This window comes from Vombatus ursinus, unplaced genomic scaffold, assembly GCF_900497805.2.
Source record: "Vombatus ursinus unplaced genomic scaffold, bare-nosed wombat genome assembly UNPS02011431.1, whole genome shotgun sequence".
Classification (NCBI taxonomy): domain Eukaryota; kingdom Metazoa; phylum Chordata; class Mammalia; order Diprotodontia; family Vombatidae; genus Vombatus; species Vombatus ursinus.
Window position 1 is genome coordinate 435905 of NW_020951209.1, and position 19457 is coordinate 455361.

General features: G+C 35.0%; 1 protein-coding gene across 2 annotated transcripts in view; it reads right to left on the reverse strand.

The window, feature by feature from the left end:
* Positions 1 to 19457, reverse strand: part of ATF7IP (activating transcription factor 7 interacting protein) — a 154479-nt gene that overhangs the window by 14025 nt on the left and 120997 nt on the right. For both annotated transcript variants that reach the window (XM_027856383.1, XM_027856384.1), the window contains exons 8-12: positions 18924 to 19012; positions 17253 to 17888; positions 14013 to 14077; positions 6717 to 6795; positions 485 to 640 (exon numbers count right to left, since the gene is read on the reverse strand). In XM_027856383.1, coding sequence (XP_027712184.1) covers positions 485 to 640; positions 6717 to 6795; positions 14013 to 14077; positions 17253 to 17888; positions 18924 to 19012 — 1025 coding nt within the window. The remainder of the gene's footprint in view (positions 1 to 484; positions 641 to 6716; positions 6796 to 14012; positions 14078 to 17252; positions 17889 to 18923; positions 19013 to 19457) is intronic.

Consider the following 19457-nt stretch of genomic DNA (forward strand, 5'->3'; position numbering starts at 1 on the left):
GAAAGTACAGCATCAAGACCAGTTTTACACGTGGATAGTAGATCTCATACTCATATAAACTTTTTGTTTAATTACCTGGCATGTTCTAGTTATACCTACAACTTCTTTAAACCAATGTTTGGTGGAGAACCTACTTTTGATTCATTAAGTTACCAGGAAAAAAGCGAAAATGTACAGACTTGAGGGGCCATGCATATAGTTCTGTTAGCTACCTTTACCTCTGGCTGTGAGAATAAGGTGCTTGATTCATGCAGATTTGTGCATTTATGGTGAATCGAAGCTCTGTTACTTCCCAAAAGATAGATACTAATCAAATGTAATGCTGACTACCTCATTCTTTTCAACTTTCTGTTTATTCCCCATAGGTCACATCCCTCTCCAAGATGACTTCAAATTCCCTAAAAACAAACAAACAAACAAAAACAAACCCCAAGATTTCATTTCATCCAATTAAAATTTAGTACAGCTACTAAGCAAATAATACCTGTAGGTAGCAGGTGTATGGTCGTTTGGGATGGTCCACTTGTTGGTACCCCAGCCTGCTGCAAAGGGGCAGGCTGCAAGGGTTGTAATGGACGAGGAAGAGGCTGTGCAGACTGACTCACTGCTGACACAGGGGCATGACTTGGTTTTTTTGGATCTGTTAATGAAAGATTATTCACTGTCAGAAAACCAGAAGGCAGGGACAAAGGTAAGTAAGGGAACGAGAATATAATAATTAATTTCCCTCCTAGAGGTCAACAATAGTTTTCAAACCATAAGTAGGAAAGTATTAACTGAATTATGACTTCCACTTCACTTAACTGAAAACTGAGCTGTGATGTGATTAAAACAATAAAATCTACAGTTCCATTTAGGTATGAGAGTGAATTTTATCTCTTCAGGTTAAAGCCAAGAATCAAAACTATTATGATGACTGCAACAACTTCGCTTTGAATTAAATATGTCTACAAAATCCTTTTTAACAAACGAAATTAACATTTCCAGTCGCTAACAGCTTCCCCAAGCGTCTTGAGCTTCAAAAGCCGATGCTAAATCTTGCCAATTCTCTTGCTTCTACTTATTCTATCTGGCCCTTATAATCTATAATTACCTAGACTACTGTGAAAGCTTTCTGTCCCTCCTAACAGTCCCTCCATTCTCCAACATATTTGATCATGTAAAGGTACAGGTTTGATAATGTCAGTCTCCTACTCAAAATCATCAGCAGCTCCACATTTTCTCTACACACAAACTCCTCAGTCTACACTGCGAACACTCTCCACAATCTGGATCCAGCTTATATTTCCAGACATTTTGTTTTATTCCCCCTTCATGCGATCAAATGTTCTGCTAGCCTGGCCTACTAGACATTTCCCGAACTCAGCATCATCTCCTGTCTCCATATCTTTGTATGTTATGCCTCATACTTCATTCAATACAATGCTTCCTCATCTGTATCTCTCATAAAACTTACTTTCCTTCCAAGATCAAGCTCAGATGCCACCTCCTACATAAAGGTTCTACTAATCTCCTTTGCTCTCAATGGTAGTGTTTCTCTCTTATTAATCTGCGTATACTTTATATCTTCTAGTAGAATAAGTAAGGTCTTTGAGGGCAGAAGCTGTTTTTGTTTTTATCCTTGCATCCCTACGTGGCTGGAAGTTGATAAATGTGTTGAATTAAACAGAACTGAATACTGCAACCCCTACAATGTTCTTATCATATGCTTAGGCTTACCATTAATTGCCACTGGTTCTAGTTTTCTTTATCAATCATTTTCTTTAGGTACATACCTGTAATGAGGTAGCCAACTCTTCCAGTACACCATCCATGTCATCATCTGTCTGCCCCAGAAAGAAGGGCACAAGCTTATAACTAAATATGGTGCAATCTATGTGGTATGATTTGAAATACAGGGATTTCCAAAATTATCTGCTCTTTCCAAGTGCATGACATTTAATCAAGAGGGTTTTTTGTTTTTTTTTTAAATATGAGGCAATTGGGGTTAAGTGACTTGCCCAGAGTCACACACCTAGTAAGTGTCAAGTGTCTGAGGCCGGATTTGAACTCAGATCCTCCTGACTCCTGGGCTGGTGCTCTATCCACTGCGCCACCTAGTTGCCTCTGTTTTGTTTTTTAAATAAAGGCTTTTTCCTATCACAGATCCCAAAGTTATAAATGCAAACACTACTCACTGGTGAAACCTTAGTGGCTGATAGATTCCCAGGATAAACTCAGCTTGCATTCTCTCAAAAACTCTCACACTTTCTTGAAATTTTTATGAAGCTAAAAACAAGACATGTTACTTTGAAAGTCAAGTTAACCTAAAAAATTCAGGAATAACTGAGTTGTTTGATTCTAATCCTGTGCTAACGTCCGAATTTATAAGAGGGAGGGGAGCAAACTGTTATCAAGCAAGCAAGCACACAGGCATCTACCATGTACCTACTATGTGCCAGGCACAAGGTGAGGCACTGGGCATACAAATACAAAAAGTGAAACAATCCCTACTCTGAAAGTGCTAATATTCAACTGTGACAGATACTATCGAGTGTGAGAACTGGAGTTATGAACAAGCAGATCAGCCATACAGATAAGGTTGGGGCAGGTTATTAAAGGTCAGACAGAAGAGTTTATATAAGATTTTAGAAGTAATAGGAGAGAGCAGGGTTGCACTTTAAAATCACTCGGACAGCTGCGGGGAGTAGAACAGACTAGAACAGGGAGGGGCCTGAGGCAGAAAGACCAAAAAGTGTTATGGCAACTACTACAAGAGATGACGAGGTCAGAACTGAGGTGGTGGCTGTGTGAAATAGTGATGGAGCTCAAAGTCAGAGATTCGTGGAGGTAGAAATGGCAAGATTTGGCAAGCGAATGGATATATAGGATGAGGAACACTGAAGGAAAAACACTGCCTTCAACAGAAATGTAGGAATCTGGTAGAAAGGGAAGAAGAGGTTGAAGATTTGAGAGAGATGGGGGATGACTGAGGCTGCAGTATGTTGGAGAAGACAAGAGGGGACGGGATTGAGGGCCCATGTAGGCAAACTGGCTTTGGCGAGAAGACTTTGATCTACCTCAGAGGTTCCCAAACTTATCTGGCCTACCACCCCTTTTAAAAAAGAAAATACCCCATGCCCCCTGGAAATCTACTTTCTTTAACCCTTCAAAGGTTTTTTTTTTTTAATTTGCATCATTAAAAATTTTTTTTTAAAATGATGCACTTTAAATTTAGTTATTTACTGTAAATTTGTGGGTTTTTCCTGCATTGAAATTTTGATGATGCAGTATTGTGTCATGTAACTGTATAGTATCATGTTGTAAACAAGTCATTACATGCACATATTAATGCCGATGCATGTTGGACTTCTTGACAATGTGCAACATGCTTGCCTGCCAACACTTGCTTGTTCAGACCTGTGGGTGGACTTCACTGCTGATTGGTTATACCTTGCATTCTGTGTGTTTATTTGGAAAATAATGCAATCACTACGACTTTAACTGTTATACAACAGATGAAACATGTACGAACAGTTTTTCAAAATTTTCTTATCTTTTCTTCTTTCCTTATGCTTCTACCGCCCCCTTATTTTTAGCCCCACCAATTGCAACTGAGGCTACTACCATCCCTGTGGATCATTCCAGCGCCACCCCCCAGGGCGTGGTATCACCCACTTTGGGAACGTGTGATCTACCTCATTACTAGAAACTGGAGAAAAGGTGGAAGGAGTGAAGAGGGGATGAGGTTAAGGAATTCTGAGATGAAGAGAAGCTGTAAGGTTTGGAACAGCTTCTGTAGACCAATCATCAATGGGGGATGGTGGGAGAGAGAAAGAAAAGAGCAACACTACTGTAGGGAAGGCCCAGTTGATGACAGGTAACCCATACTGGCAGTGTTACCCAATCAATATAATTCTGTAAATTCCTCCAGCTCTGTTGGGCGGCACTTTAGTGCAGGAAACAAACAGGAAGGAGTAACCGAAGGATGGAGTTTGACAAGTAATGAGCAGTAACAGGACGGGGGTGAGAAATTTAAGAGACGAGGACAACGCAGAATTGAATTATTAACTATAGGGTTGAGCTTGGGAAGGGAGGAAAGTAAAATCAGAGCAGAGGTAATGGCCTGAGAAAGTACTGAGAGCTGGAGGGATTTTAAGAGGTTACAATGAGGGGAAAGAGTAGGTTTGAGAAAAATAAGGCCTAGGGAGAGCTGGAATAATAGGAGGTTAGGGTCACACAGAGGAATGTCAATTTTTGATTAATTAAATGAAACATTAATGGGCAATGCATGGTAAGATCCAGAGTATAACCAGCCTGTGTGTAACTGAGAAAGGAAGAGAGGAAAACAAGGGAGGGAGGAAGCATTTATTAAGTGCCCAGTATGTTCAGGCACTGTGCTTAGTGCTTTCCAAATACTATCTCATTTGATCCTCACAACAACTCTGTGAGGTAGATGCTATTATTTTTCCTAATTTTACAACTGAAGAAACTGAGGCAAACAGAAGTAACTTGCCCAGGGTGACAATAGTTAGTAATTGCCTGAGGCCAGACTTGAACTCAGTTCTTCCTGACTCCAGGACTAGTACTCTATCCACTGTGTTACTTAGTTGGCTTTAGGTGGAGTGAAAAAGTAGTATATGAAAGAGGTCCAGAAGGAAAGAAAATATATTAATTCTGAAATAGGAATTCTAGAAAACACTGTGGAAGAGATGGAGAGATTTGAGGTGGGATATGGTTTGGGGGGTAGGGTTAAGGAAGATAAAGATGAGAGAATGGGAGGTGGGGACTAAATATAGTTTATTTGTAGGCAGCCAATGATTAAGTAATACAAGAATAGGGAGAGTAACAGCTGGTGGGAGTTTGATAAGCACAGGGAGTAATAATGAATAGTAAATAAATTTGAATGCCCCTATCTTTACAGAATGATGCTTATAGGCCACTGGGAAAGCTTGAGTATGAAGTTACAGGTTGCCTTTAGGCATATATCTAGTATTGAATGTAAGATCCATGAAAGGAGACTAATTGTTATCTTGCGCCTTTATATAGCATCTTCAATGCCTAACACATAGTAGGCACTTAATAAATACTTTTTGGATTGGGTTGTGAGGAAACTGAGGGGATTAGGAAAGGAAATGATTAATTGTGGGAATTGAGCGAACCACAATTGACTCCATATCTTGTCACTCAATTCTGGAGTTAGCCCAGTTCCCTTTCTACTCAATTATGGGTCTAGTCCAATTTCTGTCTTGTGGGGAAACTTTATTTAATTGTGGGAATTGGAAGAAAATCTTATTGCATAGTTTGAACCTAGCCCTGCATGGCTGGGAAGCTGGATCACTTCTACGTACTGCCTAGGGATGTTTAACTATGGGCCTTGGTTATGCTGACCAGAAATCCAGTCAGATACAACCCATATGTCTTGTGAGAAAACTGGTCCCATAATGGTTACTCAGGTAGTGTCTCCATGTTCTTTTGATTAAATATAGACACTCAGGGGAAGTGGGACCTCTCTTTTTTTGATTTCAGAGAATCTGCACCTGTTTGCTCTTTCCCCTCAAAATCCTTAATCTTTCCTCCAATTAGAAATCAGATTACTTAATTTTATATCCTGGCTAATTGTTTTCTTTTAATTAATTGGTTTTAAAGTATAAAAATCTGTCTCCCCCTGTATTCAGAGTCCAGTGCCAAGGCTGAGGAAGGCCTGGTCCCAATTTGTTGGGCAATTGTCATGCACTGCTTAATAAATGTTATGCTCAGAAGAGTGAACCTTTGTTTCCTCAGTCGTTTTACCTTTCACCTGCCACAGCTGTTACGTGAATATTTATATGCACACATTTGTCAAATGGAAAGGAAGTTTCCAGATTGGAAGATATGCTAGAAAAGCACCCCTTCCTGTGTTTTATCATTATATTCTGTACTTCCTGCCTATTATATTTATTAAGTTTTGCTTGTTAAGTTCTCGCCTCATGGATTTTTAAATAACACATAATTTAACTTGCCACTTCTAAAACATAGTCAAAATTTACAAAACAATTTAAGCCATGCATCATATAGTAAGGACTTCCAATCTTTCATCAGAGAACAAAACTGCATTAAAGTAGTAGTTGAAAAATCAGCAAAAACTTTCACTTTTGAACAACTGGTTTCCAAAGAATACCTAAATTGATGAATAAGTCAGTCTTTTAAAAGGGAAAAAAAAACTGAGGAAATAAGCAGATATTGATACATTACAACACCTAATAATCCTGACATGCTAAAGATAAAAAGGTATTGTTTTAATGTAAACTGCTAATTGTATATCTGTAGAGTCAGTGTTCTGGTGGCACAATTGAAAGTTAACTTATATGCAATACAATATTTTAATAACTGAAGAGGAAGTGGCTAGAAAGTCAAGAATCAGAACACTTCTGGGCAAATGGTTTTAAGAACACTAACAAGAACACATTCATTATGTAAAATTTTGAAATGAAAAATTTCCAAGACATCTATCTCCAGAGACTATTTTAGTTCATTACTAAACTGAGGGCGCAGCTAGGTGGCACAGTGGATAGAGTACCAGCTTTGGAGTCAGGAGGACCTGAGCTCAAATTCGGCCTCAGACACTTGATACTTTCTAGCTGTGTGACCCTGGGCAAGTCACTTAACCCCACTATCCAGCAAAAAAAGCACCCCCACCCAAAAAACCCTCCAATACTGAAGTGAAACATTCTTTGAAAAACGAAACTTCGACTTACCTTGTGAAGTACCAACTTCTTCATCATCCAATGTAAGATCAATGACACCTCCTGAATCACTGCCTGTGGCTTTTCCACTCTGAAAGACAAAACTTCTGCATTTTGCAAAGGCAACTGGGGAGACATGAAAGAAGAGGAAAGGGGGGAAAGGGAATACTGGGCTGAAGCAAAAGGGGGAGGGGAGTTGGAAAAGTCTAGATTAGTTATTAAATGGAAGGTGGAGGAAGCTGTGATGAGGCACTGAGGAGTAAGGCGTAGCAGGTAGTGTCCAGACTTTTAAATAAATTATATACCTTCAAAAGATGTTTAAGGAAAGGTAGGGCACTGAAGATCACTTTTATGAAAAATGGATTGGTAATTGTAGAATAGATAAGTCAATGAGGCTACATGTATGAAACACACAGAAATATATTGTTACTGTGCTTATTATGACTGTACTATTCAGAAAAAAATATTAAAGGATGGAAGAGTAAATTAACAATATACAGTATTTCAATTCTTCAAAATCTTATTCATAAGGAAAACTAATGACATTTCATGTTTTCCCTGAAACACCCAGAAAAATTCATTCTGTGGCATTCTGAGATAATTATAGCAATCCACCTTCTAATGGAATTTAACTCAGGAAGTTTTCTTCAGGTTCAAAATTTATTATTGATTCATTTTAATACACTAACAGCTATAACTTTAATGTTCTTTTCCTGTCCCAGAACTAATTTCACTCCTTGGTGGGCCAGATAACTTCTGTAAAGGGAACAGGGGAAAAGTCAGAGGAGCCAATGTTAACAAAGTGATTGATTTCAAAAGCTCTACAAATCTTAAGTTATACTGGTTAGAAGAAGTAGAAAGAGGTAGATTCATGTGAATACACAGACACTCATTCAGTAGCAATCCCTATCACCATGATGAAGATTCCTAAGAATAATTTTAATAACAATCCTCCTCTCTTCCAATAGCACAATTCAATTAAAGAAATACTCTATATGCAAGGGTACCAAAAAAATAACGAAAATCAAACTTCAAACAAAACAAATAGCATCTCTAACTGAAGACATAACAATTTCCGAAAAAGATTCTTTAATTGTTTTCAAGCTTAGAAAATTGTCAGAGAAAACATTCATTAAAAATGCTTAAAATATTAACTGTGAGAGGAACTTTTAAAAATATATGATTATGAATTACAAGCTACATAATGGAAACCTGAGGTAATAATTTAAAGATATAATAGTAGGTAACACTAACAGTGTATCACTACTCTGTAACAAAACAATAAATTTTAGCCCAATCTGATTTAACTTTATTTTTATAACCATTTTTATAAATTTAGATTTACTCAATTTTCTCATTACTTTGAAGAACATCAGACAATGTAAAATATTATTGAACTGCTAATGGATTTGAACTGAGTCTCTCACTAGAACTGTTAGGGAAAAAAAGCAGACATTTCCTAGACCTATGTCAAATATATAACACATAGCAGAAATCAATTCTTGGTTTAGAAGAGTGAAAATATTATCTGTGAAGGAATTGAGGGGATTAGGACAGCAAGTGGTTAATTGCGGAAACTGAGCAAACCACAACTGACTTCATATCTTGAGACTCAATTCTGGAGCTAGCTCAGTTCCCTTTCTACTCAATTATGGGTCTAGTCCAATTTCTATCTTGTGAGGAAACTTTATTTAGTTGTGGGAATTGGGAGAAAAATCTTATTGCATGGTTCGAACCTAGCCCTTCACGGCTGGGAAGATGGACCACTTCTACCCACTGCTTACAGATTTTAACTAAGGGTCTTGGTTATACTGACTAGAAATCCAGTCAGATACAAAGATTGATGAAAAGAGTTTTTTCACAGTTAGACCTATAAACCCATATGTCTTGTGTGAAAACTGGTCCCATAATTGGTTAATGAGTTAGTGTTTTCTTGTTCCTTTGATTAAATATAGACACTCAGGGAAAGTGGAACCTCTCTTTTTCTGATTTCAGAGAATTGCACCTGTTTGGTCTCCCCTCTCAACTCGCAAAATCCCTCATCTTTCCTCCAATTAGAAATCAGATTACCTAACTTTATATCCTGGCTAATTGTTTTTCTTTTAATTAATTGGTCTTATTGGATTAATTGGTTTTAATGTATAAAAGTCTGTCTCCCCTGTATTCAGGGTCTAGTGCCAAAACTGAGGAAGGCCTGGTCCCAATTTGTTGGGCAATTGTCATACACTGCTTAATAAATGTTATGCTCAAAAGAGTGAACCTTTGTTTCCTCAATCATTTTACCTTTTGTCCTCCACAGCTGCAAGTTTTCATTTCAAATATACTAATGCAACCCCAAATATGTGTTTCTCAAGTATCTCAGAAATAGGAAACAAACTCCTAAACACTTTAAACTCTTCTAGAAAAAGTAGATCACAGCATTTAAAAAAAAATGATTCTGTAGGGAACCAGTATTACATAACTCTTCATGTGGTTAATTAAGTGAAGTTCTGAGCAAATATATTTTGCAAGGTTCCCATGTGAACTACATAATTTATCAAGTTGGCACCATGGAACAAATGTGGACATTTATCACCATAGGTTCTATAATATCTTTATCCATATTTAAATCAGTAAGGTGTATACTCACTAACTTTCTATGATTTTAAGGAAAAGGCCAGTCTAATTTTGTGAAAAGTATGCAATACTTTTTAAAAATGTACTTTTATTACTTACCTTAATAACTAAAAGTGTTGCCAGGACATATCACAAGTAAAGGTGCTCTAATATACTTTAGTGAATTAAGTAACTACAACTTGTAATTAATTACACAGTACACAAATGAAAATATTTCCTAAGGTTACCGTCCACCTTGCCTTAAGTTACCACAAACTCCCAGTTATGGGAGACAGAATGAGATCTTATTACTTGGGAAATCTCTCAAAGGAGGTTGGTGATGAAAGATAAATAGGGAATTTTGATTCCTCACCAGCAGAATAAAGACTACATTAGCTGATCAGCAATCTCCTTCTGGGAGAAAAATCTCAAAAATCTGCAAAATCCCAATAATGACCCTGAGCTCTGCTTTTTTTTTTTTTTTTAAGTGATAACTCTGAAGATTTAAGAGAAAGAGAGAGAACCTGGCAAGTACAAGTATGCAAAACCAAAAGACCCTTGGTTCTATTTATGGCCCCAAAATCAACCTTCCACAGGAGTCAAAACCTCCCTAATTAGTTTATCACAAGCCCACCACTCCTCCCTCAATTATGTTCCTTACCTATAAGACAAAGTTTGTAATAGATAACTTAAGAATATTCTTTATGGACCTAAGAGTTCACAAAATGTACAAATAGGTAAGCAGAAATCTTAATTTTGGGGTTTAGCTTTAATATACCTCCATCTGTATTTTGGAAAGCTTACATATATTTTTAAGATTGGTTATGAATGATGGTGGTAGCTTGTTGTTACATAATACCATGTTTTACGTATTTAATTTCAGTCTTTATTTTCTGTATGATTTTAAAAAAGAAAGATGAAAACTCCCTTGAAAATTAGAATAACAGACCCTAATGACTCCATGAGACATTAATAAATAAAAAAGTTAAAAGACTGAAAAAAATGAAGAAAATGTGAAATATCTCATAGAAAAACAAAACTGATCTGGAAAACAGATCAAAGAGAGGTTATTTAAGAATCATTAGACAATACTGAAAGCCAAGAACAAAAAAGCCTAGACATGTTTGTGAAATCATAAAAGTAATGTGCCTACATCTCTTAGAACCAAAGAATAAAGTAGAATTGAAAGAATCCACTAGTAATCAATCAAATAAAAACTCCCAGGAATATTATAGCCAAAATCCAGAGCTCTCAGGTAAAGGAGACTATATATTCAAGTAGCCAAAAATAAAGAATTCAAGAACTGAGAAATCACAGTGAGCATCACACAAGATTCATCAGCCACAATAAAAGGGTGGAAAGCTTAGAATATGACATTTCAGAAGGCAAATTATATATATGCTTATAACAAAGAATAAATGGACCCTTATTGAAAAATAGTGTTTTAGGGACTTTTAAAATATTGCTTTCTTGTGTAATTTTGCTGACAACCTTTTCTAGACTTGCAATTGTATTTGTGATTTTCTGGGAAAATATGCTACAAAAAGTCAAGTGTGGCGGTGTGTGTCTATAATTTCATGCATGAGAGAAGCTAAGACTGATGGATCTCTCAAACTCAAGGAGGAGGTCATCAGGTTGCCTAAGGAGGGGCAAATCTGCTGAGACAGGAAATGGAGTAGGTCAAAGAACCTGTACCAATCAGAGTGGGATAAGGCCCTGTATTTCTGTGAGATATGGAGATCCAGTCTTTATCTCTTTCTTTTCCTTCTACTTTTTTATCTCTTCTTCTTTCTTCATTTTATGTTCTAATTTTATAGAAACCAAAGAAAGGTCATTCTATCTTTCTCTAATTAAGATAATGTAGATTCTTGCATATAATAACTAATAGTTGCAGTATGGGCCTTCCCTTTTTGAAATAAATCTCTGCTGAGCAACAAAGCAAAATGTTATTTTGAGTACTGTTCATTCTAGCTTTTGACAAAATACAACTATTACTGTTAAGAACACTAGAAAGCATAGTAAAGAAAATGTTCCTTAAAATGATAAACAGTATCTATTTAAAACCAAGAGCCAGCATGGCTCTTAAGGGGGATAAGCTAGAAAGGCCTTTCCAATAACATCAAGGGTAAAGCAAGCATATTTATTATCACCATTACTATTCAAAATTGTACTAGAAATGCTTGCTGTAACAATAAGACAAGAAAAAGAAATGGAAAGAATAAGCATAGGCAAAGAAAATCGATATGAGAAAACTGGATAATTTGGATTCTCTAGAATATTAAACATTAATTATTTTGCCCATTTTATGGGGAGCTTCTAAATTTCTTCCTTTGCTGGGTTTTCTGACAACAGAATAATTATGTCTATTTTTGCCCTCTCAACAAATGAATCTGGAAAGAAGTTCTTTAAAATTTCTCTCCATCACTTAGCAAAATGCAATTTCAAATCAAACCAAACCTTGTTGACCATTGCAAGCAGGCTATGAACTGAGTCTTAAGACTCTACATAATATATTACTCAAATACACAGTTGCCGTGGGTAGATAGGTCCTTTTTCCTATATATGTTGTATCTTCAGAGCACTGACCAATACAGTATTTGCACTGTCAAAATTCTGTGTGTTTCATCAGGCCGATGCTGATTCTAACCATCATGAATCAATTTATTACACTAATTATTTCCACTGTACATTCAGTACTGTTATTGGAACTACTTCAAAGCTAGGATATTTACTATTTTTGATCAGCTACTGCTTTAATAGGTTATAAACCTAGCTAGTCTTTTCTTTTTCTAAAATTTTTCTGGCACATCCTTTTCCTCCAAGTCAAAGACAACATCCCCCAAAAGAAGTTAAGATTGATCGTGTTCTCTCACTTCTTTCTGATGAAATTTCTTCCTGTTTAATCTGGCTTTCAAAACAACTGATCAAAGTTGTAACACTGAATATGCCACACATATAAAGCACAAAGAGAACTACTTTTAATTCAAATAATGTGAGGCAGCAAGTGAAAATGATATTCTGAGTCTCTTATATATGAAATAAAAGTGGGTGGTGTTAAATGGATTTAAAAATTTTATAGTTATAAAGAATTATCAAAAACATTAATAGTAATTTTTTTCATTTTATGTGTAACCAATATATTAAAACTTTTAATACAACAAAGAGACTGAAAATAGCTTTTCATTATTATTACTGTTTTAAACATTTTTTTTTTTGTGAGACAATAGGGGTTAAGGGACCTGTCCAGGGTTATACAGCTAGTAAGTGTTACGGTCTGAGGCTGCATTTGAACTCAGGTCCTCCTGACTTCAGGGCCAGTGCTCTATCCACTGTACCACCTAGTTGCCCCCCTGTTTTAAACATTTTTAATTTTTTTCCTTTCCAGTCTTGAAAATGTTATTTAGCATGTTTATTAACAATACTATGGGGAATGATGTTTTAAGTTCTTTGTTTCACTGAACATGAAATTCTAAGTACATGCTAATCTTGTAAAAATGTCATTTGAAATCCCTGAATATAACTTCAAAACGTTCTATACTTTATCTATACTGCGTTTCTACTTCAATATTTATTTTGAAGGAAGCTATAATCCAAGAATCTTCAAAAGTCTGATATCTTTCTCCTTGCTGTCCTCATCCGAATCTTTCCTTTTTATCAGCATGTAAAGTAGACTATAGGATTGGTAAATATATATCTATATATATTTTTTCTAATTATGGATGTTATATTTAAATAGATTCATAAAATGTCATGGTATATTTTGTTTTTGGTTGAAATTTTTAGTGAAGGTCATATGACAGTGGAAAAATTTTGACTCATAAACTGCAGTAAAGAAAGAGAAATGTGAAATAAACCAGTAATACAAAGCAATATATGTTCACTTGATGACATTTTGTAAATAAAAAAATAACATCATAAAAGAAAGTATGCTCATGGTTAAGACTGAATGTCATTATACGTGATGTCCTAATTTTTCAAACACTCTCCCAGTCATTTCTTCCTTGAATAATAAAGAATTTTTGTATTTTTATTTGTAGATGTTTTTCAATATGGATAAGACCTATGATGTGCAAGCAGGAGACGTGTACATGTAAAACAATCCAAGCTATGCTCAATCTGAACTTCAGAATGTTATGTGATCTAGCCCCATGCTATACAAAGACTTCACAAGCAGAAGGCTAGGAATGACAGAGAGGGATCCCATATCAAGTTTTCACTTAGGAAATGAAGTAGAAGGCTCATGAGTTTCATCAAAGTGCTAAAAAGCTCCTCATTATTCTCTTAATGACTTTCCCTTTAAGTTGCAACTGATAAACTCTGATAAAGACTAAATAATTTTTAAAAAGCTACAACATATCAAGAAAACAATTATTTATAGAAGGAAGATAAAAACCAGATATTTTTCCTCTATCAAGATAGAATTCTTAGCAGTGCATCATGGTACCCAATCAGACTGCTCTTAAAATTCATGTCTATAATCAAAGCAGAGATTAGTCAATACACTAAAACAAGTACTATCTATAATGGAAACATTTATAATAGTACCATTCACTATAGAAGAATATATACTTCTTGCCAACCAATTAAGAGATAAAAGAAAGCATTTGAATGAACAGTTGTGAAAACTAGTTGGTTAAAAAAGTTATGAGAGAAAAATTGAGATCACACCCCTGTGGATTTTCACTAAGATTTTATGATGAAGAATAATCCTACCTGTGGTGTATTCTCAGCTGGTCTCTTATTCACAGAAGCATCTGTGGTTTTGTTGGTCTGGTTTTCTAAGGAATTAAAAACAATTTTCCTTTCAACTAGAGCTGCACACAACATAACAAATGTTCCAACAGTTACAATACAGAAAATAATTTCTCTTTAATAAAAAAATACATTAAATTTTACTCCCCCTGGGATGGAGCTGATAAAATCCAAGTCAATTTGAAGAATGACAAATTGCTAATCAAATGAATTTCTTACGGTATGAAATAACTTTTAAGTTTCTCAAAATTCATAACTGAATTCTCAATAAGTCATTTCTCAATATTTCAGAGTCATGATTTTGGTTCTTTAATTTAGTTTGTTAATTACTATATAATGAGAAAATCAATACACAACTACTTAAGTTTCTGAAAGTAACTGAAATAATTCCTAGGTTCAAGTTCTACCTTAGTCATATATTGGTTGTGTGACCCTAGTCGGGTCATGACCCTTAAGTGTGCCAGGCAACTCTCTAAGCAAGTTGTGGAGTAGTTAAGAGATCTGTATTGGTAGAGGAGATTTCCCCAAAAGGAGTTTCCTAAATCAGTGAAATCACAAGTACACTACTCTGTCTCCACCTTCTCCTCCCAAAGCAATTTTTGTGAAATTACATAGAAAAGAGTGACCACCAACTGCATAGGTTAATTAAAGATATATGGGGGATAGTTTTGCCATACTCTATTAATAAAATAATAACCAGAAAAAATAATGCAATTTTACTTAACTAAGAGGGTAATATATTCTCAACTTTCTTGAAAACAGTTATGATTAAATAAACATGTTTGACCAAGACAACAGAAGAAACTAAAACTAAAGCCAACTTTATCTGCACCTTTCTCTTTCTTTATTCACAGTCCTTTTGGCAAGGAGGATAGAAATTTTCCTTTTTTTTTTTTTTGTAAGTTCCTAAAATATTTCTAAATTGAGAATGAATTAGCCCAATTAAAGAATACATTCTATAAGCATTTGCTTTTATTAATTAAGGCATATCTTAAGATGAATTCAACAAACTCAGAGGAATATAGGCACTTAAAGAGCTTCCATCAGAACTCCCCGGTGTGACTTATGAAGCAATATGGTAATAGCAGAAAGACTACTATACTGGTAGTCAGCAAATATCTCAGCTCAACTTCTGATTTGTGATCGTGGGTATGTCATTTAATCTCTTTTGAGTTGCAGTTTCCTCACCTGTAAAATGAGGATAACAACACCTGGATACAAGGTTATTGTGAAGATCAAATAAGATCTATAGTTCTCAATTCTAAAGCACATTTGGTAGTAACAACTAATGAATGCTGGATGCCGATATCACAACCAACTCTTCTTTAAGGTTCACCCTGATATCCTGGTATTGAGAAAAATGTCAAGAAATCAAACTAGAGGTTTGGCTACATGATTACATGGTTGGAGAATAGGGTGTCTTTTTTGGTCCAATGTTCTGCTTGATAACATTAAAAGGTACACTATACATGGATCACTAACTGAAAAGAATTTTTAATTTAATTTAATACTATATAATTAATTATATATCATTATAATATTATAACAATAATATAATTATAATCATATATAAACAACTATATATACACATATATATATTTAAATACATTAAGATACCTGAAAATAAAATTAAACGGATACAATTTAATCTTTGATGATTCAGAGATATCATTTTAGAGTGTTACATATGCATATGTTTGGAATAACACACTGTGATATATGTGTATATATACATATAAAAATACACATACATATATGAAGTATCATCAAGATCAAAGATATCTTGGAATATTGATCTGTTTACATAGAACAATTACCGTATATTTAAACAACTTGTACTCTATTAACAGGCATCACCAATCAAACCCATTTATGACTATATTTGTAAACATGCTGGCAGTATTGAAAAGGTTCACAAGATAGGGATATTTCATCAAAAAAGTGAACCTTCTGAATCCTGAGATGAGAATTCCTACTCTTGCCTGCACATACTTTATAGAACAATAAGTCAGCTTTTTTTTTCAACTGAAAATTAAAGTTCAAGAATATCTTTGCTTGTAACCCAAAGGTTAAGATTTTTGATATCTTTTTATAACAAATTATCATAGTCACATACACACACACAGAGTGGCACACACTGACTAGCTTTGTGCACTGATAGAGCTGACGATAAGTCTTGGTTGACAGAACTAAACTGTGATTAAATTAGTATTTGGACCTTGAACTGTCATTAAGCTCTACCCCAGTTTATGTATTCATTATTACCATAAAATAATGGTTATCAGTGCTTAAAAGGAGCCAAGGAGTAGGCTACTGAATAGGTCAGGTCACATATGCATATGTATGCTCAAGACATACACTATGGTTATTAAAATAAAGTTGATTATGATAAAACACTTGATATTTTATCTTCAAAAGGTATCTTTTAATTTAGAATCTATTTGATAACTGGGAAATTTTACAACCATGGAATCTGCCACTTGACATCTTTGTCTTTTGAAAACAGTTTAAGGTCAGAAACACCATCTAAACATGAAGATTAAAGCAAAAAAATACATAGATGGATTTTAAAGATTTCAGACATAAGTTGTTTATTTTCTGAGCATTTGATAACCAAATATTTTTATATCTAAATATACACTATTAAACATGGTTTTATACTGCAAAGAAATCTGATAATACTAGCTCATTTCCTTGTTTCTTCCCCTTCTCCTCCCTGGCCCAGTCCCCCCAAAACACCTCAATTGTGCTATAAACACTAAATAAGGTTTTAGAATAGCCTTCTTCTTGGAGATACTAAGGGAAATACAGATGAAGAATGTGGAATTTGAAAGCTCAAATCCACATGGGTAGGGACTTGGTATTATTCCTCCCTCCTAAGAGGATTTTTTCCTTTATGCAAGATACATGTTCCAGAATAACTTTTGAAAAAAGTTAAAATAACTTGTTTGATATAGAAGGTATATTAAAAAAAATAACTCATAGTATACAATTTTTAGCCTCTCCTTACCCCCAGTAAAACTCACAGGTCATTTTTTTCCTATTTATGGATGTGAAGGATTAACTGATTCTAAGGGAATACTATTTACCCTATTCCTTTATACAAGTGGCTAGAGCTTCTAGCCACTGACATCAAGTTTTATTTTCCAAAGTCTATTTTCCAGACTGCCACCACTAACACTAAATCCCATGATAACTTACCAACTCTAGATGGAACTGCAGTACTGCTAGGCTCAGCAGCAGAAGTAGTACCAAATGCAGCAAGTGGAATTTTCATCTGTATGGAACTTCGATTGCTGGCTGGATTATACAGTCCTGAAGTACCTACTGCAGGTAAAGAAGTCCTTGTGGCTTGTGCAATAGGGTGTGCTGCTGAAACAGCCTGTACTGCAAGTGTTGTTCCTAATGATGCAGCACTGGCCGGAGAGTTCCTCTGAATACTAGGACTGGGTACAGATGGGTTGTTATTTGGTTTAATGGGGTTTGTTGATGGCAAGGGCGCTGGATTTTTGGTAAGACCACTAACCGTAGACTGACTTTGCACAGAAATAAATTCAACATTGCCAGGCTGTTGATTAGTGACCAAAGTCCCTGTGTGGCCTTGTAGGAGCTGAGGCTGGGAAGATACTGCAACAGGTACATGTAAGATCACCGGCAAAGACTGTAAAGATATTGTGGGTTGCGAATTTCCACTGGACACCTGGGTAGAAGCAACTACTGGAGCCGTAGTTGGTGCAGGAAGAACTGATGCCGTCAAGGAACCAGAGGTTACTGGAGTTTGAGATTTAGGTTGACCACTGACCACTGTCTGAGGGGTGGTAAGGCTGGATGAAGATACTATAAATAGAGAGAAGATTATTATGAATTTCAGTGAGCCACTTTCATTTTTAATTATCAACTGGGTTAAAGTAATGCAAACCTTCAAATATTAGGTTAATTTGCAGATAGCATAAAAACTTTTATAAACCACATCTAGATTTAAAACAACTGAGCATACAGAATAATTTTGGAAGAAAATTATATTGCATTCATTAGTACAAAGAGAGCTTGAAAATGAAAATTAATGTTCAGAGAAATGTTATGTGACTAATAAAAGCCTGTTCTGTTGGACACAATGCCAAGACCTAATTAACTTCTGAGCAATCTATTAGCAAAAATAAACAATGAGGAACTAAGATAAAATTCAAAAGCCACTAAAATAAGAAATTCATTTCAAAGATTATTATCACCATTAACCAATATGATGAGGTCATAGTAAAAACTATTTGAATATCATAAATTTTATTATTAGGGAATATTTTATTCCTTGCAACAAATTTTTCCTGAGTTAGCTAAGAGAGATAGTTAATGAATGCCTAACCTAATTAGTCCAATCCTAACTAGAATAACTTGGACCAAAAAGAATGAATGCAGATTAACATGAATGTGGCAGATGAAATGAAATGGGTGTGGAGAGGAAAATGGGACCAAAACCCAAAGCAAAGCAAAAGAATCAGAGTATTACTGGAGTTCAGTAGTTTCTTTGATTTCTATACTTCTTAGCTATTATACATTCCATTCAAATGCTTGGAATTTTTGATGCCAAGGTACTCAGCACATAAGTACAACATTTAGACATTTATCTACAACATAAAACTAAGACAAAATGATATCCACTCTGTGATTTACTCATCTAAAATTTTAAGATGACTGCCTTACAGTACTGCTGCCAATACGATATAATTGTATTTGGTGCTCTAATATAGGCAAATGTACTCATATTTCTTTTCATTTTCATTCCCGCTTGCAAATGCTTGAAAAGAAAAAGGCAAAAATATAAATCCTAAAACTCATTAAAATTCATTTTTATCTTGGTGAGGGGAGCTTTGTTACCTGTATTGACAGGGGCTTGAAAAGGTGATGGTGTGCTTTCTCCTATGTTTCTCTTAGACTCCAGCATCTGTCTCACTGTGCCAGCATTTCTGCAGAATAAATGTTAACATCAACATTCCCAAAAGGTACACATAGAACAGAGAGAAACAATAATAAATAAAAAGGGAAAAGTATCAAAAGGCTGCAAAAACTTGGTTTTGAAGTAAAGACAGGATACATTGAGGCAGAAAAGTAGAAGAGCAAGGAGATATTAAATAATTCCAAATAATGTGGCCAAAAAAGTTGCAGGATGATCATTTTTTTTATTGACTGTTTCAATGTGAAGGCAAAGATTAGGAAGCTTAGAAAAACATAATCTACCAAAAAGTTTTCCCAATCATTTCTAAACTACTTAAAATAATACTCCTTTACCACAAATTTTTTTTACAATAATTTTTAGGGGAAAATTATTTTAAATTCAAATATTAAATTTTAGCAGGAAAGAAACAGAAAATAGAGAAAACGTAAAAGATTAATTCAGCATATATATGTGAT